This window comes from Archocentrus centrarchus, chromosome 16 (assembly GCF_007364275.1).
Source record: "Archocentrus centrarchus isolate MPI-CPG fArcCen1 chromosome 16, fArcCen1, whole genome shotgun sequence".
Classification (NCBI taxonomy): Eukaryota; Metazoa; Chordata; class Actinopteri; order Cichliformes; family Cichlidae; genus Archocentrus; species Archocentrus centrarchus.
Genome location: NC_044361.1, coordinates 33,537,860 through 33,561,607, shown reverse-complemented (window position 1 = coordinate 33,561,607; position 23,748 = coordinate 33,537,860). Strand labels below are relative to the sequence as shown.

The 23,748-nt window shown below is 43.9% G+C and overlaps 1 protein-coding gene across 1 annotated transcript; it reads right to left on the bottom strand.

The window, feature by feature from the left end:
• Nucleotides 1-12,020: 12,020 nt before the first annotated feature.
• On the bottom strand, nucleotides 12,021-14,657 carry LOC115794968 (cingulin-like protein 1). The gene is made up of 2 exons (XM_030750692.1): nucleotides 14,500-14,657; nucleotides 12,021-13,833 (listed from the first exon to the last, which is right to left on the bottom strand). Exon 2 carries the CDS (start codon nucleotides 13,826-13,828, stop codon nucleotides 12,332-12,334), a length of 1,497 nt encoding a protein of 498 aa, XP_030606552.1. The 5' UTR covers nucleotides 13,829-13,833; nucleotides 14,500-14,657; the 3' UTR covers nucleotides 12,021-12,331.
• Nucleotides 14,658-23,748: the final 9,091 nt, after the last annotated feature.

Here is a 23,748-nt window from a genome sequence, read left to right as displayed (position 1 = left end):
TACATTCAAAACAGTCTCTCAGTGCCTCACTGCAGTCCTCAGACCACAGTCTTATTATCTTCTTGGTGGGGGGATTCTTCTTCACAATGGGGGTGTAGGTGGGGTGAAGAATGACCAGGTTGTGGTCTGAGTGGCCAAGCGGGGGTAGAGGTGATGAGCTGTAAGCCTCCTTTGTGTTAGCAAACAGCAGGTCTAGAGTTTTATTGTCCCTTGTGTGGCAGTCAACATATTGGGTGAAGTTAGGGAGAGTGGAAGAAGGTGAGGCATGGTTGAAGTCCCCAGAGATGATAATCAGGGACTGCGGATGTGCCGTCTGTAACTGAGAGACGGTGGTGTGGATGTCCTCACAGGCTGCTGCAGCGTCGGCCGACGGCGGGATGTAAACAGTTAACACAATAACATGTGAAAACTCCCGGGCCAGGTGGTATGGCCGAACGCTAACCGCTAACAGTTCAATGTCTTTGGTACAGCGCTGCTCCTTCACAGTGATGTGTCCTGGGTTACACCATCTCTCATTAACGTACATCGCCAGTCCCCCACCTCTCCTCTTACCACTCTCCCTCATGCTCCGGTCCGCTCTCACCAGCTGAAAGCCGTCCAATGTTACAACAGAGTCCGGTGTGTGGTCCGTGAGCCAAGTCTCCGTGAACAGCAAGAGGCTGCTCTGCTGGTACTCCCACTGCAGTCTGGTTAGCGCCGTCAGCTCTTCCATCTTGTTGGGTAAAGATCTTACGTTGCCCATGAGAATAGATGGAATGCTCGGTTTGTACCGTCTCCTCCTCTCCCGGTACTTCGCTCCAGCTCTGCATCCCCTCCTCCGACGCCGTAATTCCTTTGGAATCTCGGGTCTCTCCTCCGGGAGTACGCTCCTGTTGCACAGGGCTAACAGCTGATCCCGGCTGTAAACAATAGAGTGGCTCACCGGTTCTCCAGATGAAGTGGTGAAAAGTCCCAAAAAGAGTATAAGGAATGCCACTACTCTAATGAAACTTTGCAGGTCCATGGCGGGTTTGATATCCGATATAACTACGAAACTAAGAGTCTGAAAGAAAACCTTAAAATACAAGAAAAACACACAAGAAAGGGAAGTAACCTGGGAGCTGCAGTAACAGGCTGCCTACCGTGGCACCATCTTGGAAAAAAAAAAAAGAAAAAAAAAAAAAAAACCGGTCCCACTGTCCTGCCAGGCTGATGAGCTCATTCTGTAAACTGGCAACTGTTGCATTGTCTTCAAATGGCAGTAGACACTTGCTCTGCTGTTGGAAAGATGACTCTGGGAATCTGCCAGCATAGGCTGTTACCTGGTTAAAGTTTTTGGGATCCAAAAGTGCCAAATCAGCATATAGTGTGCCATTTTTCAGAAAGCGCTGGTTAATGCTCTCTAAAACTGTGTCCATGATTTGGTTATGGACATCAATCTTGTATGACGTGATAGCATCACTTAGAGACTCATCTCGGCACATCTCACCTGGCGTAGATTTCTTCTTTCTACCACGTTTTTGTGGCAGAGATGCTTCAACTTCCAGCTCATTCTCATCATTTAGGTTGTTGTTGGCCCACTGGACAAATGTGTCTGCTGCTGTTTTGACTTCCTGAAAGTCTCTGCTAATATTTTTCAGCTGCGAGTTTGTTTGTTTTTTTCTGATCTCCGCTGCATGCCGTCAGCCCGCATCAGCTGGCCGGCATGCTCGTTCATGTGTTTACGGGCTCATTCCGCGGCCGCGCGCTAAGCAGATTTGCCTGACTGGAGCGGGGGAGAGGTAATAGGCACCGTTAAACAGCAGCGTGACTATGGGCCGGGGCCGCAGTGCGCGGCAATGGCTCCTCCACGGACTGAGTTAAGCAGCCGGCGGCCCACTAACCCATCGGCCCACCGGGGAAATCCCCGGTAGTAATGTATGCCAGTCCGCCCCTGCCCAGAAATCAAAGTCTGGACGTATTGCTTGGCATCCTCGGGTGCGGTAAACTCCTTCTCAACCCCCTTGTAAGTGATACGTAGCTGCACGGGGTAAAAAAGGCCGTACCTGACTCCTTCAATGTCCCGAAGCAGACGCTTGACCTCGTTGAAGGCTGCCCGAGCCCGGGCGACCTTGACAGTGTGATCCGGAAATACCGAAATAGTCCCGACTCTGACTTTAATCCGTTGGCACTCCCTCGCACGCCGTAAAATATCTAAACAGTCGCTATAGTAGTGAAGCCTGCACACAATTACTCGTGGTCGGTCACCGGGTTTGGGTTTGGGTCGAAGAGAGCGATGAGACCGGTCCACCAACGGTTCCTTCTCCAGCGCGAACGCTTCCTTCAGCAGCGCGACGACAGCGGTAGGGGTGCAGGAGCCAGCGCCCTCTTCCACACCAATAATCCTGATATTGTTACGGCGCAATCTTGATTCCAAGTCCTCACACTTATCTTCCAGCATGGTAACCTTAGCCGTAAGCTGCTCGAGAGTTGTTTTCATACCGGCGATGTCATCAGTACAACCCGTGAGCACCTCCTCCACATCTCCCACTGTAGCGGTTAGCTTAATCAGCTTAGCATCGGTAGCAGCGTAGTCGCTCGTTACTGCGTTTTCACGGCTTGTAGCTCAGTTTTAATGGATGACAACGCATCTCCGAGAACCTCTTGCAATTCCTTCTTAATAATTCCAGCGATATCTTGTTTCAGGGAAGACATAAGCTCGAGTATTAGGGCTTCGGCGTCCGGATTCACCTGTGCTGGGGCGGGGTCGACCTCCGGAGCTAGCGGCACAGAAGCCGAGGCCAGTAAGCCCGACTTTAGTTGCATCTGAATAGTACGAGATTTTCCTTTTCCTGACATTGCAAGGTGGTGTAAAAGTGTGTGCTCAGGCCCAAAGTACAAAAGTACAATGAAAGACACCTGGTTTACCAAAAAGAAGCACAACTGAATAACAATTTTAACCAAAATTGGCAGGAGCTATAAAACCCACGTTCTACTCCATTGACTGCTCCGAAAAGATGTTTAAACATATATTGCACTGTGTTTTCCATGAGGAATGCAGAGTTAAAAATGAGCAGCCTGTACAGTTTTTAACATTGATTTTTATTTCAACCCCATAAACCAAAAATACAGAGAATGTATTACATACACATCCTGTGTTTGCCTAGCCAATAGTTTTCCACCATGAGAAGCTCTACTGCTAAGTCCTCAAAGAAATACTCCTCCCTCAGTTCATAACGCACACTCTCTATTGCTTCTATGATGTTTAATGCATCTTTCAATTCAGACGCTTGGGCTTCCACAATCTGTGTGAAATCCTTACGTGCATCGTCCAGACTGTTGGACCATAAGAAAAGCCTGATGGCAGGAATGAGACGATCCGACCTGAATCTTTTCATCACTTCATCCTAATGAAGACCATAGAAGAAATCAGGAATATGCTGCATACAACTGTGGTGCTTATCGATAGGGCGTTTGACTTAACATTCGTAGCATATCTCTTCTTGATACTTCTCCACCGCCGTACACAGAATGCGTAGTGTGACGAGCTTAACGGCCGCGACGCCGTGCTTCGTCAGTTGCTCTTCAGGTATTTGGTGAGATGGTGAAAGTGAAGAAGATGAGGAATCAGGAGGATGAGGAGGAGGAGGAATGGCCAGCATCTGTGATGGTTGTGAAGTTGTAACAGTTGAAGTTTTAACGTCTGGAAAAACAACAAAAAAAAAATTGTTAGTTATGTAGCCATCATTCATGTAATACACAAACATACCATTATTATTATTATTTTTTTTTAAAAAAAGAAATGAGAATCAGCACCTCTAAGTCTGAGGCCATGGTCCTCAGCCGGAAAAAGATGGAGTGCTCTCTCCGGCTCAGGAACGAGTTCTTACCCCATGTGGAGGAGTTCAAGTATCTCGGGGTCTTGTTCACGAGTGATGGGAGAAGGGAGCGGGAGATCGACAGACGGATCGGGGCTGCCTCTGCAGTGATGCGGACGCTGCACCGGTCTGTCGTGGTGAAGAGAGAGCTTAGTGTAAAAGCGAAGCTCTCGATTTACCGGTCGATCTACGTTCCTACCCTCACCTATGGTCACGAGCTTTGGGTAGTGACCGAAAGAATAAGATCGCGAATACAAGCGGCAGAAATGAGTTTCCTTCGAAGGGTGGCTGGCCTCTCCCTTAGAGATAAGGTGAGGAGTGCGGCCATCTGGGAGGGGCTCAGAGTAGAGCCGCTGCTCCTCCACATCGAAAGGAGCCAGTTGAGGTGGCTCGGGCATCTGATTAGGATGCCTCCTGGCCGCCTCTTAGGTGAGGTGTTCCGGGCATGTCCCACCGGGAAGAGGCCCCGTGGTAGACCCAGGACACGCTGGAGGGATTATATCTCTCGGCTGGCCTGGGAACGCCTTGGGGTCCCTCCGGATGAGCTGGAGGAGGTGGCTGGGGAGAGGGAAGCCTGGGCTTCTTTGCTTAGGCTCCTGCCCCCGCGACCCGGCCCCGGATAAGCGGAAGAGAATGGATGGATGGATGGATGGATGAGATGGTATACAGAATACAGTTTGGTTCACATAATTTTGTGTAAAAGAATATGCTTACCTGAATCCATTTAAAAAGACAGAGAGAGTAGCGTTTGCGCCGGAGTCTGTGGAAAAACGAGGAAAAGGGCGCAGCGTTCGTCTTCACAATGAGTATTAGTGAATGTTACGGTCTTCGCCATGCCCTCCTTTATAAAACCACAACCCTTTTTTATGACTGTGTGTGTGTCCTGTTTGTTTGGTTTGAAACCCTCCCCTCAGTCCTTTTTTTATCCACCACCTGTTCGCTCTGGAAAAGTACTGCGTCCTGCCATGTGTATTATCATTATATCCTGATTGTTAAATCAAATTAAAAATAATCACATAACTTTTCTTTTTAAGAAACTGACGAGCTCGTTGAAACGTGAAAGCACCAACCCTGCCAGCTGTATCTGTAAACAACAAGACCGGTCGCTGTCGCTGGTTGTGACGTTGTAAAAAGCGCCACGTTGTCCTATGGCTGATGGGAATTGTAGTTATACCTGTATTTTTTTTAAATTTATTTTTGCGCTGCATCGACTTTTAGTAAAAACGTTGGTGTAATTATTTGCGTGTGAAAATAAAGCATGGATCCGGAACGATTTCATCAGGTAGTGGGTCTGATTTATGTCAGTTAGCTGAAGTGTGCATTGTCTTTTAGTTAAAAAACAGATGCTATAATTGCGTGTGGAGAATTACCCTCCTTTGATGCTCAGATATCACCTGTTTAACAACGAATTTATTTAAGCATCGTCCCAAACAGTATGAATGGGTTTGCCCTTTTGATGAAGTCTTCTTGTAATGAGAGAGAGTGGGAGAGAGAGTGTGGGAAACAGGAATTTGGCAGGATTTCAACAGGTGATGGTCTGTTTTTATGCCAGTCAGCTGAAGTGTGCATTGTCTTTTAGTTAAAAAACAGATGGTATAATTGCATGGAGAATTACCCCCTTTGATGCTCAGATATCACCTGTTAAAGAAAGAGTTTATTTAAGCATCTTCACAAACAGTATGAATGGGATTGCCCTTTTCCTGAAGTCTTGAGAGATAGTGGGAGAGAGACTGTGGGAATCATTTTGTTAGGGCACTCCTCCACTCACACACATGCAGCTGATAATCATAAATCATTCGATCACGCACGATCACACACGCACGCGCACGAGGACGCTCATGTACGCGCATTGACCTTTGCCCCCCACCTGTCACCCACCTGTCGGTCATAAATCACCAATGCTGCAGGTCCATTACTACTCTCACGCCATGTGAGCGGCATAATCCTGGGCATGAATATTTGAAGGTTTCAAGTTTTATATCTTACAGAAGTTTTTGTGAAATTGTGTATTTATAGATGACCTAATTTCAGATCTGTGTAGAGGCAGTAGTAGAGGAAGCTGGTAGTCAATAGATAGGGCAGATCGAGGTACCAGGTATTTTAGTGTGTATCAGTAAAACTGTTTACAATTGTTTTTAAATGTCTTTTTAATAAAACCTTTAATAGTGTAAATTTGTCTCCCTGCAGCACACCTGTGAGCCTCTAGCTGCTCTTGCCGTGGAGAACTGTTTTTGGAGATTTAGTTTGTGTAACACTAATTAGAGTTAAAGATCATTGAAGGGGTTTATTCACCTCGTATGCTTTGATTGGCTGCAGTGAAATTGTCCCCGGACCTACTCTGTGGATTGGGGAGTGACCCGGCATTTTTATTCTTACTCCTGAATGAAATGATGTGAAATAAAGATTTCTTTATAAAACAAAAACTTTCAGTGAACACAAATCTGTTGTTTTTCCAACTGACCTGTCGTGTAACACAAAGTGATGATTTAATCACTTTGTGTTAATCACTTCTGACATTATTGTCACCTTACCCCCAAGATGGCGCCACTGTGTACGGGCTGCCGTCAGCTGTTCTGTGTATTGTTTGCTGTCGCTCTGTTTCTGGTAGTCATCTGCCCAGATGTCTCCGCTTTGATCACCTACGATCGGCAGACACTTCTAAACCTCCAGTTTGTTTTGGTACCAGCATATACTGTAAAGAAAAACTCAACGATTTTTCCTCCACACCTATCGGATGTACCTGAGTATTTGCGCCGGCTGCCAAGTGCTCCGGTCCCCAACAAACGCCAGAGGAGACGCGGAAAGCGGGGAGGTATCGCGGTGCGGGTCAAAACTTACCTGAGACTCCTAGGTTTGTCTGTTCATTACCCCCTGGATGGTGGTCTTTGCCGCCTCAAGGCTGTTGGGCTGCCTGTGGATTTCGGGCGTCGCTGGATCAGGCCGATTGTCCCACCTGTCATCCTGGAGACTTGGCGTCCCTCGTCCTGGCGCAGGATGCGGGATCGTGGAGGCGGCGTAAACCATGCTAACCTTCGCCTGTTGAAGCGGGCCCCGGCCTCAGCTAACAAGGATCTGGACATCCGAATGGCCCTACTAAATGCTAGATCGTTAGCCAACAAAACTTTCCTTCTCAATGACTTTTTCATCGCACAGCAGTTGGATTTTATGTTTGTGACTGAGACGTGGCTTCATGCTGGTGAGTCTGCACCTTTTTCCGAACTTTTACCTCCCGGCTGTTCTTTCTTCAGCTCCCCGCGGATCTCTGGAAAAGGTGGAGGACTTGCTTCAATATTTAAATGCAGTTTTCGCTGTCGTCAGGTCTCGGCAGACCTGTACGCCAGCTTTGAACTGCAGCTGTTGGAGATAAACTCTTCCCCCTCGGTGCTCTGCGCGGTGATTTACCGACCACCGAAGTGCACGAAGGACTTCATCGGTGACTTTGCTGACTTGCTGACGGGTCTCATACTAAAATATGACCGTATTTTAATTGTTGGCGACTTTAATATTCATGTGTGTTGTGAGAGTGGTCCACTGGTTAAAGAATTTGCCTCGCTTATTGACTCTTTTAACTTAACACAACTCGTGTGTGGTCCCACTCATGAAAAAGGTCACACACTGGATCTGGTGTTGTCTTATGGACTTAGAGTCTGCATCACAGGGATACGTGACTGTGGTATATCGGACCATTTTCCTGTTTTATTTACAGCAGCGCTCCCCAGCTCTGGGATAAATAGAGTATCCTCTACACGTCGTGTGCGCTTGGTTAACTCTTCATGCACTGCTGATTTTGCAGCTGCTTTTAAAAACTCTGACTTAAGCAATTTGGATTTTTGCTTGAGCCTGAATACCGAGGACTTCACTAACTCTTTTATATCTGCTTGCACTGCTGTACTGGACTGTATTGCCCCTTTTACAACCAAACGCACCAAACCTTCCTCCCAGCCCTGGCTGGATGAGACAACCCGCGCTCTCAGACGCGAGTGCAGACTAGGGTTTAATCCCGGGATCCGGGATTCCCGGGAAATGCGATCAGAACCATTTCCCGTTTCCCGGGAAACGTTAGACGGGAAACCGGGAAAAAAGTCGCGCGCGTCGATTTGACTTTCAGAAAGAAAAGAAAGCTTCAGAAAGTTAAATTTAAGGAAATATTGAGAGAAGGGTTCGTTTAATGCGAAAAGCATTACTCTTCATTTCAGGCACGTTCAGCCTCCGTTTAAGGCTTCAGCCTTCATCTCAAGCGTTTTAATAGAGGTATTAAACAGTTGTACTTTTTTCCTCTTTAATTTGTTGAAATCGTAGGCAATGTGTTTACCCTAAGGTATTTTGTATTATATAATTCTATATTATTATATATTGTTATATTGCATTATATAGCCTATAAAATATGCCTGCCCTGAACAATAAAGAAATATCTGTTTAACTTCGAGTGTTTCTTTTCCTCGTTTGCAGCCGCTTACTAACAATCATGAATTAGGATACGGGCCTAATGTGTGAAGAAATGATCATGAAATAGATTGCTTTAACATATTTCGCTTTTAAAATGGAGTTGAGTAAAATGTATATTTTTTAGGCTACAAGGATTGGCCAGTTTTTCAATAGACGATTCACAGCGAACCTACTTTAACCCTCAGACACGGTGTTATAAATTTGCTGTTGCCAGAATGGCAATGACCAAGTCGTAGTGCATTACTCAAGGCCCTGTGTTATGTCATATTATAGTGAAGTACGGTAGTTAACTTTTCAATGACTATTACAGCGTTCCACTGGTGGAGATATAGCGCAACAGATGTCGCCACGACAGCGTGGCTGAGCCTTTATCAATGCTGTGTGGAGATGAACCGTATTGTTTTGCACCAGCAGTTGTAAAATAGCTTGGTATAATTCCATGTACAATGGAGGAATATTCGAATTATATTTGTTAAGGGAGTGTTGAGGAACGATACAATACCGCATAGCTCGAGCACTCGAATGTCGAGATGTAGGTTTTATTGCGTTAATCAAGCCGACGTTGCCCCCTACTGGGCATAACAGGACATAGCTGGAAAGCTACCTCTACAATATCACAATAGGTTAAGGCCGACACAGGCTACAGAAGGCCTAATTAAAATAAAAAAATAAATAAACTTTTTCCCGGGATTCCCGGGAAATGGCTCGTCATTTCCCGGGATTTGATTCATGTCATTTTCGGGAAAAATATTAAACCCTAGTGCAGACGCGCTGAGAGAAGGTGGAAAAAGGATAAGCTCCATGTCTCCTTAGAGATCCTGCGTAACTGTTTATTGAAATACCAGAAAGCAGTAAAATATGCAAAGTCTGCTTATTTCTCTAACATTGTTTCAAGTAACAGTCACAGGCCTCATTTTCTTTTTAGTGTTTTTAATTCACTCGCTGATCCTCGCTGTAATGTAAACCAAGTGAAGGTCTGTCCTGCACTGTGCGAAAACTTTAAGAAATTTTTTGTGGAAAAAATTTCTGCCCTCAGGCCTTCATCACCTCAGGCTGAAACAGACTCATCTGCACCTCCTCCCAGCAGAGCTGTCTTTGAGCAGTTTGAGCCTGTCACACTCTCCACACTAAAGGAGGTGATTCACAATATGAGACCTGTAAACTCTCCCACAGACTGTGTTCCGTCTCGCCTTTTTAAAGAGGCTTTTGATTCAGTGGGACCAACTATCCTCGCTCTGATTAACAGTGCGCTTGCATCTGGTTGTGTTCCAGCTGCCTTTAAACATGCAGTTGTACAGCCTCTAACCAAGAAGAAGAACCTTGACCCTGATGTTCTTTCAAATTACAGACCAATTTCTAAATTACCATTTTTATCCAAGGTTCTTGAAAAAGTTGTTTTTAAGCAACTTCAAGCATTTTTAAGTGAACATGGAATGTGGGAAAAGTTTCAGTCAGGTTTTAGAATGCGTCACAGCACAGAGACGGCTCTTTTAAGAGTTTTTAACGATCTGCTTTTAACTGTGGACTCTGGTAGTCCTGCAGTTTTAGTACTTCTAGATCTGTCAGCTGCCTTTGACACTGTGGACCACGAGATCCTTCTATCCCGCCTAGAACATGAAATTGGCATTAAAGGCACGGTTCTGACTTGGTTCAGATCTTATCTTACTGATAGAAGTTTCTCTGTCCATCTAGGAAACTGTTTTTCTACCACAGCAAAGCTTTCTTGTGGAGTGCCTCAGGGGTCCATTCTGGGCCCAATTCTTTTCTCATTGTATATGTTGCCTCTAGGGTCGATTTTTAGGAAACACAATATTTGTTTCCACTGTTTTGCTGACGACATCCAGGTATATATGCCCATCAAACTGAACAGCAGAGATCCATGGGAACCCCTGCTGAACTGTCTAAGTGACATCAAGTCCTGGATGAGAAACAATTTCCTAAATCTTAATGAAAGCAAAACCGAGGTCATATGCTTTGGTAAATTTGACCCCTCAAGCTACTCCTCTGGCACTCCGAGTCATTTGGCTCCTCACTGTCGTGATGCTGTGAAAAATCTGGGTGTCATTTTAGATAGTAGTTTTAAAATGGAGAAGCAAGTAAGTGCTGTTACCAAAATCAGTTTTTACCAACTCAGAGTCATTGCCAAGGTAAAACCTTATCTCCCACAGCAGGACCTGGAAAAAGTTATTCATGCTTTTATTACTTCCCGCCTGGACTACTGTAATTCTCTGTACTTTGGCATAGATCAATCATCTGTGCGCCGCCTGCAGGTAGTCCAGAATGCGGCAGCTCGTCTTTTAACCGGTTTAAAAAAGCATGAACACATTACCCCAGTCCTGTCATCCCTTCACTGGCTCCCTGTCCGTTTTAGAATCGATTTTAAGATTTTATTGCTTACTTTTAAAGCCTTAAACGGACTGGCACCTTTGTATCTGTCTGAGCTGCTTCACTGTCACACCCCTGTAAGAGCTCTGAGGTCATCGAACCAGCTGCTCTTACAGAGGCCTAAAACTAGACTAAAACAGAGAGGTGATCGAGCTTTTGCAGCAGCAGCACCAAAGCTATGGAACGATCTACCTCTCCATATCCGCACAGCTCAGACGATACACACATTTAAATCTCTATTAAAAACACATTTCTTTTCCTTGGCATTTGGCTGCAGTGCTACCTCCTTTTAGATGATTGTTTTATGGTATTTTATGGTACTTGTTTTAAACGTTTTAATTTTTAATTTTCTTATGTTATTTATTGTTCTTAATGTTTTTATTTATTTATTTTTATTTTATTATTTTATTTATTTATTTATATATTTTTATTTTTATTTAGTATAGTCCTTGGGGTTACAGATCTTGTACAGCACTTTGGTCAACGTCGTTGTTTTAAATGTGCTTTATAAATAAACTTGACTTGACTTGACTTGACTTAATCAAACTGTGTCGGAGAGAAAGCGGGTTTTTAGGACACTCGAGCCTAACGTTAGCTGCCATAATGTTAGCTTATAACCAGCTGTGCAGAAAAGTACAAGGAGCGATCCTGATCCATAAATCTGGTCCATTCTGGATTCATCCCGCTGTGCGAATGGACTCCGATCCGGAGCCAGTTTGCAGATCCATTACAGAGTCTGTGATACATCAGGATGGATCCGGTCCCGAGTCTCTTTACTATCTGAGGTGGTTTATGATGAATGTGTTTGAAAATGAAGCAGAAGAATTAAATGATGTTTGTGTGAAAAAATGCAATTTCAAAAGTTTTTGTGGGGACACTTCATAGGACCAGTAACTTCTGTGATACACAACTGTGAATAAAATGAGTTGTACACCATTAATGGAGCCATGAGGACATACACACAAAAACACACAAAGGAGTTAGTGCTTCCTCTCGTCCTGTTGTACATACTGACAGAAACCTCTTTTGTTTACTTTGTATTCCTTTATTATATGAAGACATCAAAACACAACACATTTCAATCACATTTAACAACTAAAAAAGGAAACTTAACAACTAACATTTAGGAAACTCAACCACTAAAAAAAAGGAAACTTAACAACTAAAAAATAAGAAACTTAACAATTAAAATTTAGGAAACTCAACCAATGAAAAAAGGAAACTTAACAACTAAAAAATAAGAAACTTAACAACTAACATTTAGGAAACTCAACCACTGAAAAAGGAAACTTAACAACTAAAAAAAATAAGACACTTAACAATTAAAATTTAGGAAACTCAACCACTAAAAAAAGGAAACTTAACAACTAACATTTAGGAAACTCAACAACTAAAAAAAAGAAACTTAACAACTAACATTTAGGAAACTCAATCACTAAAAAAGGAAACTTAATAACTAAAGAATGGGAGGAAATATAACTTGAAACAAGTCAAAAAGGAGATGGGAAAGATAGAGGGAAAGGGAGGGAGGAAAAATGGAAGGTTAGGGGTGTTAAAGAGAAAGGTGTGGTGGGAGGAGGGGGGGCATGAGGAGACAGAGGGAAGGAGGAGACAGAGGGAAGGATGAGGAGAGGGAGGGAAGGAGGAGAAAGAGGAAGTGGACTTCAAGTCTTAGTGGATTTCTTCTGCTTCTTCAGCTCTTTCATTGTGTTCAGCAGCTGCTGCTCGGCCTCTTTCACTTTTCCTTTCAGTTTCTTTTTGGCCTCTTTTGCTTTCACTTTTAAATTCTTCTTGGCTGCTTTGTGTTCTAGTTTGAGCTGTTTGAGAGCTCTTTTACACTCTTTTGCTGTCATTTCAGTCTCGGGCATGTTTGTATTTATAGAAACTTCTATTTTTTCCTCCTCTAGTTTTTGTTTTGTGGCCAATAATTCATTTTTTAGATCTTCTGAGTCTTTTTTGACCATCAGCTTTTCTTTAATTTCTTCTTGGAGCACATGCTGCACTTCCCGCAGTTTCTGCTTCACAGTTTTGGTTTCGTCCTCTGCCCGCTCATGCATCTCCATTTCCTCCTCTTCAAATGCTTTGAATAATTCTAACAAGTCCTCCTTTATTTTCCTATTTTCATCTTTAGCCTCCAGTCTTGCTTTGACTTCCTCCTCTAGGGCTTCTTCCACTTCCTGTAGCTTCTGCTTCACAGTTTTGGTTTCGTCTTCTGCCCGCTCATGCACCTCTCTTTCTACCTCTTCAAATGCTTTGACTAATTCTAACAAGTCCTCCTTTATTTTCCTATTTTCATCTTTAGCCTCCAGACTTGCTTTGACTTCCTCCTCTAGGGCTTCTTCCACTTCCTGTAGCTTCTGCATCACAGTTTTGGTTTCGTCCTCTGCCCGCTCATGCATCTCCCTTTCTACCTCTTCAAATGCTTTGACTAATTCTAACAAGTCCTCCTTTATTTTCCTATTTTCATCTTTAGCCTCCAGTCTTGCTTTGACTTCCTCCTCTAGGGCTTCTTCCACTTCCTGTAGCTTCTGCTTCACAGTTTTGGTTTCGTCCTCTGCCCGCTCATGCACCTCTCTTTCTACCTCTTCAAATGCTTTGACTAATTCTAACAAGTCCTCCTTTATTTTCCTATTTTCATCTTTAGCCTCCAGACTTGCTTTGACTTCCTCCTCTAGGGCTTCTTCCACTTCCTGTAGCTTCTGCATCACAGTTTTGGTTTCGTCCTCTGCCCGCTCATGCATCTCCCTTTCTACCTCTTCAAATGCTTTGACTAATTCTAACAAGTCCTCCTTTATTTTCCTATTTTCATCTTTAGCCTCCAGTCTTGCTTTGACTTCCTCCTCTAGGGCTTCTTCCACTTCCTGTAGTTTCTTTTTGAGATCTTCCGCATCCGTCTCCACATGCTCTTTTCCTTTTTTTTCTTCTTCTAATTCTTTCTTTACTGCTCTCAGCTCCTTCTTTATGTTCTCTACTTCCATCTTTGCCTCCATTTTCCCTTTTTCTTCCTCTTTAAGTTGATGTTGAACTCGTTGCACATCTTCTTTGAGCTTGTAGTTTTCCACCTGCAGGGACTTAAAGGCCTCGCGCAGCGCGATAAGCTCTGAGACGGTTGTGAAGGGCGAGGCGCTCACCAGTCCTGCTCCGGAGTTTGGCCTGTTCATTGCGGCTTTTCCACCAAGAAATGAAGCAACAGATCAGGACAGAATTATTAGCCTCCCATGAAAATGTCTTTTTTTTAAAGTGCTGTTACAGTTTCTTCTCAATCGATTTGGAGCAATTCTCACACTTTTGTCACTCACAACTCTCCAGCTCTCATTTTCTGAATATTGTCCAGCATTGTGTTAGTGTTTCAATCAAATGACCTCAAACTTTTTTTGAGGTTGACCGACCAACAAGTGTACCTAATAAAGTGGCTGCTGAATGTATGTAGCATGGCTTTATGGACTATACAGTAGTTGATGCCATGTTCTCATATTGTATCTGTTCCCCTTGTTTTCTGAAGCATATATTTCACAAGTATCATTTTTCTTTTCTCCATTTCAGGAATTTAATAAGGTTTCAAATAAATGCTTCACATTTCATCTTTGTGTCTGAACACGTTTTACTCTCTGTTAGACCCACATTTTTGCACCTTTTGTAAGGTTTTGATTCAAGTCAAAACAATCTGATGCCTTTTGCACAGGTGAGTATAAGTTATGAAAAATGCTTTAACTGTTTGGAGAACTGCATTAAGAGTGGTGAAAATCACTTTTCTGCTGTGAGAATTGGGCCAAATCAACTGAGAAAAGTTTTAATCAAAGGAAGAAATTTGTAAAAGAGGAAATGAAGCTACCTTTCAGATGTTACGAGTCAAAGCTGTGTTCTTCCAGTATTTTGTTGTTGTGCTTTCGCTGTGATAATTTCTGTTTTATTTGAGATGCTGAGATGTCTTTTCTGCTGTGTTGTCTGTGGTCTGCTGTGTTGTCTGTGGTCTGCTGTGTAGTCTGTGGTCTGCTGTGTAGTCTGTGGTCTGCTGTGTTGTCTGTGGTCTGCTGTGTAGTCTGTGGTCTGCTGTGTTGTCTGTGGTCTGCTGTGTTGTCTGTCTTGTTTAAAAATGCTGAAACTAAGCGATGTGAGTTCTACTGAACATTTTGTTTTGAAATTTGTAACAAGCCCCGCCCACATAGAACAGTATTGTCAGGTGCTCCTGTTGCCGAGCAACAACAGCTCTTACTGACCAATGGACACTGCCATGCAGGTACTGTTTCTGCAGGTACTGACAGGTAAACTCTTAATGGATGACCATCGACTTCAGTGACAGAGTCAGTCTGAAGGACTCAGTCAGTGAAACACAGCACGTGATGAAAACCAGCACCTGAATATGAAACAGGCCGCCTCATTAAATAAATGTGTGTTATCACAGCAATATTGCCTGTTGTAAAGTTAGGAACCAGTGGTTTTTGCTCTTGGCTTATTTTGCTAATGAAACATGTGACTGTGATACATATGATTAAAAAAAAAGAAATCAGGAAGGGGGCAAATACTTTTTCACATCACTGTACATGTTGGATTTGTTGAGAACAATAAAACATGAACAGGCTGCCAAGCACTTCCTGCTTTTAGTGATTTAATGAGGTGCGGTCATACACACACCTGTCAGGTCTGATGTGTTTGTGTGGACTCCGGTAACTGAATCATATGCACATATTTAATGACATTTATTGCATCTGTTCAGCCCGTGAACCTATGAAACACCATGTGTGACATCAGCTCAGCCGTCTTCCTGCCAGTTATTCAGCTTTGGGTCAGTTATAGTTATAGTTATGTTATAGTTGAAAACAGGTAAAGGTTTAAAGCAGTGCCAAAGCTCGCTTTGAATTTGTGAGCAGTGTCAGAGCCAGCTTGACTCAGTCAGAAGCAGCAATGATTTCTGAGCTGGATACAGGAAATATTTGAGTAATACAAGTACCCGTCTTTCTGTCTGTTGCATCTGCCTCTGGTGATAGTTGTTGAACTGAGATGATGCTGCTGCTCAACAGGTACTCAATAATGATGTTGAACTCCTTCAGGATGGACTACAGTCTGCTGCCATGGTAACAAATATACATTTTTAATTACATTCATTGTCTATAATCTCCAGTGAACCTATAAAACACCATGTATATCATGAAATACTGAAATTAAGCTCAGCTGTCTTCCTGCAGTCATCTCAGCTCTGGGTCACAGGTCAGTTTCCTCCTGCCAAACTAAACCTTTATTGTTCTCAGCCTGCGGCCTAAAGCTGAAATGACTGGTAAGAAGGGGACTGAGCTCGTGTTCAGGGACATGCTTTTTATATATAAATAAATGTAATTAAATTAAAGTGATATAATTTAGTTTCCATGGATCCCACAAACACTATGACCTGATAAGGTGTGTGACTGGGCCTCACTAAATCCCTAAAACCAGAATGTCCTTGGCAGCCTATTTATGACTTCAGGGTTACACTTATCTAAACAATAACCAAATATTTGCTGTATCTGACTCAGAATCATTGTAACAATTACAACTGAGAACAAGTAAAGGTCCAATTTAGCAGGAGGAAATGGACTTGATTACAGCCATGCTACAGCAGACCTCATGTTTATCAGAGATGTTTAGCTGTAGCTCAGGAGGTAGAACAGGTCACCTACTAATCGGAAGGTTGGTGGTTTGATTCCTGGCTGCTGCGCCAGTGCAGCTGTTGGGAGACTGAATATGTGTGGATGTCAGATAGAAATCACTTTGCCCTAGAAAGAAGTGCTTGTGAATGAGGCATGTACAGTAGAAAAGTGCTATATAAGAACTGGTCCAGTTACCATATCAGAGCCAACATAAGGCTGACAACAGTAACAAATGATTCTGAGTGCGATAAAGGCAACACACTGAGTAGGCTTAACATTATGACCATTGACAGGTGAAGTGAATAATCTCTTCATCATGGCACCTGTTAGTGGGTGGGACATATTAGGGAGCAAGTCAACATTTTTTCCTCTAATTTGATGTTAGAAGCAGGAAAAATGGGCAGCGTAAGGATTTGAGTGAATTTGACAAGGGCCAAACTGTGATGGCTAGACCACTGGGTCAGAGCATCTCCAAAACTACAGCTGCTGTGGGGCGTTGCCAGCTTGCAGTGGTCAGTATCTATCAAAGTGGTCCATGGAAGGAGCAGTGAACCATTGACAGGGTCATTGGCAGCAAAGGCTCACTGATGCTGTGTGGGCCAATCCAACAGATTAGCTACTGTAGCTCACACTGCTGAAAAGCTTAATGCTGATTCTGATAGAAAGGTGTCAGAATACAAAATGCATCATAGTTTGTTGTGTATGAGGCTGCATAGCAGCAGACCAGTCAGGGTGTCCATGCTGACCCCTTTTCACTGCCAAATGCGCCAATTACGGACCAGTGAGCATCAGACCTGGACCACAGAGCAATGGAAGAAGGTCACCTGCTCTGATGAGTCAAGATTTCTTTTACATCACGTGGATGGCCGGGTGTGTGTGTGTGAGTGTCACTTACCTGGGGAACCCTTGGCACTAGAATTCACTGTGGGAAGAAGTCCAGCAGAGTCAGTGTGATGCTTTGGACAATGGTCTGCTGGGAAACCTCGAGTCCTGCCATCAATGTGGACTTTGAAACTTAAAACTAATTTAAAACTGGTTCTGTGCCAAGTAATCTGTTGTGTGTTGACTCAACGCTGGTTCATCCCTGTGTTAGGAGCCTTTTTATACTTCGATGAGTCATAGGTCAGAGTGCAGAGGCTTAACACAAAAAATGGTCACGTACAAGGACTGGACTGAAAATGAAAAAGCAGCCAGTGTCCAAAGAACCGTGAAAGACCTTCAGAAATCTGGAGAACAGTTCCTCAAGAGTACTTTAAAGTTACGAGAAAGTCTGGCTGCTTGGGAGCAAAATTTAAAAAAATATGTGGTCACGTTTTTGCACAGTACTGTACATGTCAACTTTTGTTCAATCAATTACATAAAGAAAAGTTCTGGGCTGAGTATTTATTGTTTTCTCAAAAAAATCCATTTTTCTTTTCGTGACACCACAGAGTCTCCCTCAGCAGATGTACATGGTAGATAATAATTTGGAAACTGTCATATTTAACTAAAAATAGCATTTATGTGACAAAAGAATTACATTTGATGTTTTATTTGGATAACATGATTATTTTAGATAATAAAAGTCTGGGATTGTCTCATTCTTATCAGAACCAGAATTTTGGAAAACCAAAACAAACACTCATTTTATTATACATATAGTTATTATACATAACTGGGACACTATCTGTTCTGTACAAGTCATTTTCCAACATAAGCTGCTTCAGAGTGCCATCTGATAAAAGTTCTTTTTTTCTTGGTTTTACTTTCTTTACATGAATCTGATTTGAGTCTTGAGCTGAAAATACCCATAAGCCCATTAAACAACCACCATGTCAGTTGCTGCAGCGTCTCCTGTCCCCATAAACAGCCTGCCAGCCACACCTGGTCTGCACTGCCACCTGCTGGTCTGAAGTAACAATAGAAAGTCATTTCTATTTTAAATGTTTCTGTGTAGAACAGCAGTGGGATTCACAGCAAAATCATTTCTCTCATCCTGGCGTGTCCTTCCTGATGCCTGCAGGGTGGGGTTTTAGATGGCGGCTCAAGGTCAGAGGTCAGGCTCATCCAAGGTCCTGAGCCACAGCTCCAGGGCAAACTTGGTCCCGGTGCTGACCCGCTCCACATCGGGACCGCTGGCTGGCGCCCGACTGATGAAGACCGCCAGTGGCATCAAAGACTCAGTCAGAGCGCCATCTGCAGACACCTGCGACACACTGAAACACAGACAGACGTCCAAAAAGACCACAGACAAGTAGACATTAAAAATATATATCAATTTTTATAGAAAGGCTGCAAAATCAAAACATAAAAATTGACTTTTTTCTACATTTAACAAGTTGATTTGATCTGATTTACTAATGAGCACCAGATACCCGACTCCAGCTCTCATCTAAACCTGTGATACCTGATGCTATCCGGCTGGTCGTCCAGCCGAACCTCGGCATCCTCGCCGTCCACAGCAGACACGATGGCTCTGACCAGCCGGCTGTCAGCCCACAGACAGGCACTGACCTCAGCAGGCGAAGGCCTGAGAGAGGGCTGCGCGGGGGGGGGGACAACAGGAGAGGAATAACATAAGAGCCTGGTTTGCAAAAGTCGCTTCAAAATTATGAAAATTTACAAAAAACAGAGACAAATGTTAAAGACAAAGGGGTAAATATAAAAGACAGAGGGGTACATTCAAAAGAAGTGAGGTAAATTAAACCATATGCACTCATAATTACATTAACCCCTTAACTGGCAGCAAAAAAAATCACCTGAAACAACTTCATAACACCCTCTGGTTATTATTGGCTCTGAACAACCCATTTCATAGCCTATTAACCGGCCGCGTCTGGTCCGCAGGCCGAATCAAGTGCATTTATATGGCAGGCTAGACCCGCCCATTTTGATTGACACCTCATTCGGCCAATCATGTTAAGAAATGGGTTTCCCAGAGCCAATAATACTCAGAGGGCGTCACGTAGCTTTGTCAGGTGATTTGGTGCAGCCAGTTACATGATTGGCCGAATGACGTGTCAATAAAAATGGGAGGGTCTAGCCTGCCATATAAAAGGGACTACAAACGGCCCGTCACTGGGCCCTGGCCAGTTAAGGGGCTACAATAACAACAGAGTTGTGTTTGCTTTGTCCAAAGCCACTGAGCTCATTTCTATCATCATCCAGCATGATGTATATGATGTATATGGCACTAAGATCAGGTAAAAGTCATCCAGCAGTTTCTAAAATGATGCAAAGATCACGCCCACCACCAGAGGAGACACTGTCAGCTGTTACCTGTAGCTGCAGGTGAGTGAGGGACGAGTGCAGCAGCATGTAGATGACTATGTGATGTCTCTGAGGAAGACCTCTGGACAGCATGGGAGGAAACACCGACTGACAGAAGGAAGGCAGAGAGGGCTGTGACATATATAACCCCACTTCAAGGACATTAGGACACAGAGTACAATGTAAAAAACAGCAGCAGGGAATGATCTGCAAATCATTTTAATGGTATATTTGACTGAAATATATAAAAAGTATAATAAGTCAGACTCATCCCCTTTGCCACAGACAGTGGCGGTCCTAGCCTGTTTGGCGCCCTGGGCGAGCATCCCCCCCCCCCCCCCCCCCCCCCCCCACACACACACACACACACACACACACAATAGCAATCGCCGCACTACTACACTTGGGGGGGTAATGAGCGACTGCTGTGTGGTGTATGTAGCTTTCTGCCATGGTCTGACAGACAGGCTTTAACAGAAGGTCCCCCCACCATCACAGGCACACTCAGAATTTCTTTTAAATTTTTATTTGAAAAAACATGGAAGAAACTGAAATATTACACAGCTTCTGCTTACCTTTATCTTTGCTTGTTTCTCCTCTTCTTCTTTTCTCTTTTTCCTAAACTGTGCACCTGATGGCTTTGACCTTTTCCTTTCCATCTGCCACAATTCGCCACCACCACCGCCCATCCCCAGGGTTGTCAGATCTGACTGACAGTTGCCAGCCCAACACAACAAAACCTCCACTGAAACTCATGTTAATAGCACCAGGTGTGATATATATTTAAATATACAAGCTTTGGGTAACTTGTTAAAATTTTGGCTGCTTTTCACCATATTTGGTAGGTTTTTAGGAAGTTTTTATTGTAAAATTATATATCTATATAATTTTATAATTATATAGAAATATCTATATAATATTCCACCCCAATGTGTTCACAAGCTGCCCAATCTGGCAACACTGCGCCATCCACCAACATTTGTCCAAACTGTCTAGATTCGTATTTGTGTTATTTTTTTTATCAGGATTCGGGTTCACACAAATACTGTGATTTAATGACCATATTTACAGTATTATAAATGAAATTGGCTTTGTGTTCTATCAGTTGTGTGCATCTAATTTTATTAGACGCACAGATTCATTCTGTGGAACATGGGAGGAAAAAAAAAAAAAAAAGAGTCAGTTTTGCATATCTCGCAAAAGTTTTGCGAGATCCTGAGTTACTTTTGCGAGATCTCGCAAAACTTTTCAATATTAGGACATACACTTCGCGTTAATCTTGATATGGCAGTGTCCGTGAGGATGAAAGGTTTGGCGAGAGACTGCCAGCAAAAGTCGCCTTTATTTATAATTCAGCGGTTACTGTTGGCTGTAACCAGGCCCAAACTGTACAGGCATGAATGAATGAACCCGGCTGACAGTCTCACTCTCACGCCATCACTGCTTCACTCGACTCGCACCCCAGGCTGAGAGGAGAAGGGGGCGGGGCAGCGCTGTGTGTGTGACGATCGAGTGAAGCAGTGACAGCGAGACAGAGAATCCCCCGCCTGCCCTTTTTCTTCTGTTACAACCTGTCTGACCATGGCAGAAAGCTACATGCAATACACAGCAAGCAGAGGGCGCCCATTATCCCACAAGTGGAGCAGTGCGGTAGGCGTTGCTGCGGCGATCGCAATACATTGGGGGGAGGGGGGCGGTCATGCCGCCCTAGATGAAATGCCGCCCTGGGCGGCTGCCCATGTCGCCCATATCAGAAACCGCCACTGATCGAGTGAAGCAGTGACAGCGAGACAGAGAATCCCCCGCCTGCCCTTTTTCTTCTGTTACAACCTGTCTGACCATGGCAGAAAGCTACATGCAATACACAGCAAGCAGAGGGCGCCCATTATCCCACAAGTGGAGCAGTGCGGTAGGCGTTGCTGCGGCGATCGCAATACGTTGGGGGGAGGGGGGCGGTCATGCCGCCCTAGATGAAATGCCGCCCTGGGCGGCTGCCCATGTCGCCCATATCAGAAACCGCCACTGGCCACAGATTCTGTTCATAAATTTAACCCCTTAACTGGCAGCAAAAAAATCACCTGACAAAAACTTCATAACACCCTCTGGTTATTATTGGCTCTGAACAACCCATTTCATAGCCTATTAATCGGCTGCGTCTGGTCCGCGGGCCGAATGAAGTGCATTTATATGGCAGGCTAGACCCGCCCATTTTGACTGACACCTCATTCGGCCAATCATGTTAAGAAATGGGTTTCCCAGAGCCAATAATACTCAGAGGGCGTCACGTAGCTTTGTCAGGTGATTTGGTGCAGCCAGTTACATGATTGGCCGAATGACGTGTCAATAAAAATGGGAGGGTCTAGCCTGCCATATAAAAGGGACTACAAACGGCCCGTCACCGGGCCCTTGCCAGTTAAGGGGTTAATGGACAGAGTTTATAGGTCCAGCAAACTGGCAGAGAGGTTCCTGTTTGGTGGCCTCAGGATCACCTCTGCCTTTTGTGGCTGATGTGGTTCTGTTGGTTTCATCGAGCGATGACCTCCAGCTCGCTCTGGGCTGGTTAGCAGCCAAATATGAAAAGGCAGGGAGGAGTTCAAATGACTTCACTCTGATTTACACTTTAAACAGCATCCCAACCTTTTCACACAGTTTTGCTTTTCATCACACACACACATCATCAAAAAACATATACAGGTGATGCTGTGTGTGTGTGTGTGTGTGTGTGTGTGTGTGTGTGTGTGTGTGTGTGTGTGTGTGTGTGTGTGTGTGTGTGTGTGTGTTCTCACCTCCCACAGTCCCAGGATTTTTGGAGAAACTTGCTCCGGTTCCAGTTTGAGTCCAGTTTCCTCGTGTAGCTCCCTGAGACCTGCATCCAGAAGCTTCACACACGTGTGTTATTCCACACAGCCTGTTCATTTTTACCTAGCACTCCTCATGGAAAACGCACTGCGTAAAATATACCATAACCACGCTCACCCTGCGGGGTTGGCTAGTGTGAATAACACACGTTTTTATTTCAAACACATGTATGACAAGAAAAATACAATGATTATGTTACACCATATGTCTTCCAGACCAATAGTGTTCTATCATGCGTAGAAGGGCGTATTTAACATTTGCATCATCATCTTCACTCATCAGAGGTGTGAATACCTCATTCATTGCATGTACAATGTTTGATGAAGGCAACAGTTCAGTTAGAATGGTATTTATGGTTGATGTTAGCTCGTTGCGTGACTCCCACAGACTGCTGGTTGCACAAAGAAAGAGTCTGACAGCTGGGATGAATCTTGGGGTCCACAATATCTTCATAATCTCCTCGTAATGTGTAACGAAGAAGAAATCAGGGATTTCCCATATGCACTCATGCTGTATTTGGCTCGGGTGATTAACAATGCATCCGTAACACACCTCTTCTCTATACTTTCGTATAGCACACGTCAGTAGACGAATGGTTGCGATTTTGACGTTTTTCAAACTCTCGTCTGACAACTCCACTACCCAAGGATGGAATGGTGATGATGGTGTCGGAGGTGGTGAATCAGGCTGAGGTGGAGGAGTAGGGGTACCGCTCATCATCTTTGTCGGATGTGGTGATGGTGTGACAGGCGGTGAAATTTTAACGTCTGGAAAAGAAAAAAACATCATTAGTTATGTACTCATCATCATCATCATTAATGTAATATATACAAAATACTGAAAACAAAAAACATACCATTATTTTTTTTTTTTATTCCTAGTAGTCTGGCTGTCTGATGATTTTCGGTCTACACAAGGCAGAAGGCTCAGCAGTGTTCGGAGTACGGGTGAAATCATCAAAAACAAGACGTTTTCTAACGTTCTCATAACTCTTGCTGAGTTTGTCTCTCTTGATAAACGCATCGACTTCCTTAAACATTCGCTGCACACCTCTCCAATCTGCCCACTGGATAAAAAACAAGTCCTTAAACCAACTCATGCGTTCGGCTTTTGTGATAGGGTATGGGTTTAATCTCCAGCTCTCGACTCCTCTGGATGCAATAACATTCTCCCTATCTTCACAAACACTCAAAAAAATAAACTCCTCTGTGGGACGGTTGTATCGATCAGCCTCCACTCTGTACAACTCAGGCCCTGTTGGTGAAGTCCACTGTGATGCATACACCACCTCGGGGAAACCTGTCTGGTCCAGGTCCTGACACACCACAGTGCGAAACAGTCTCCAGTTTTTA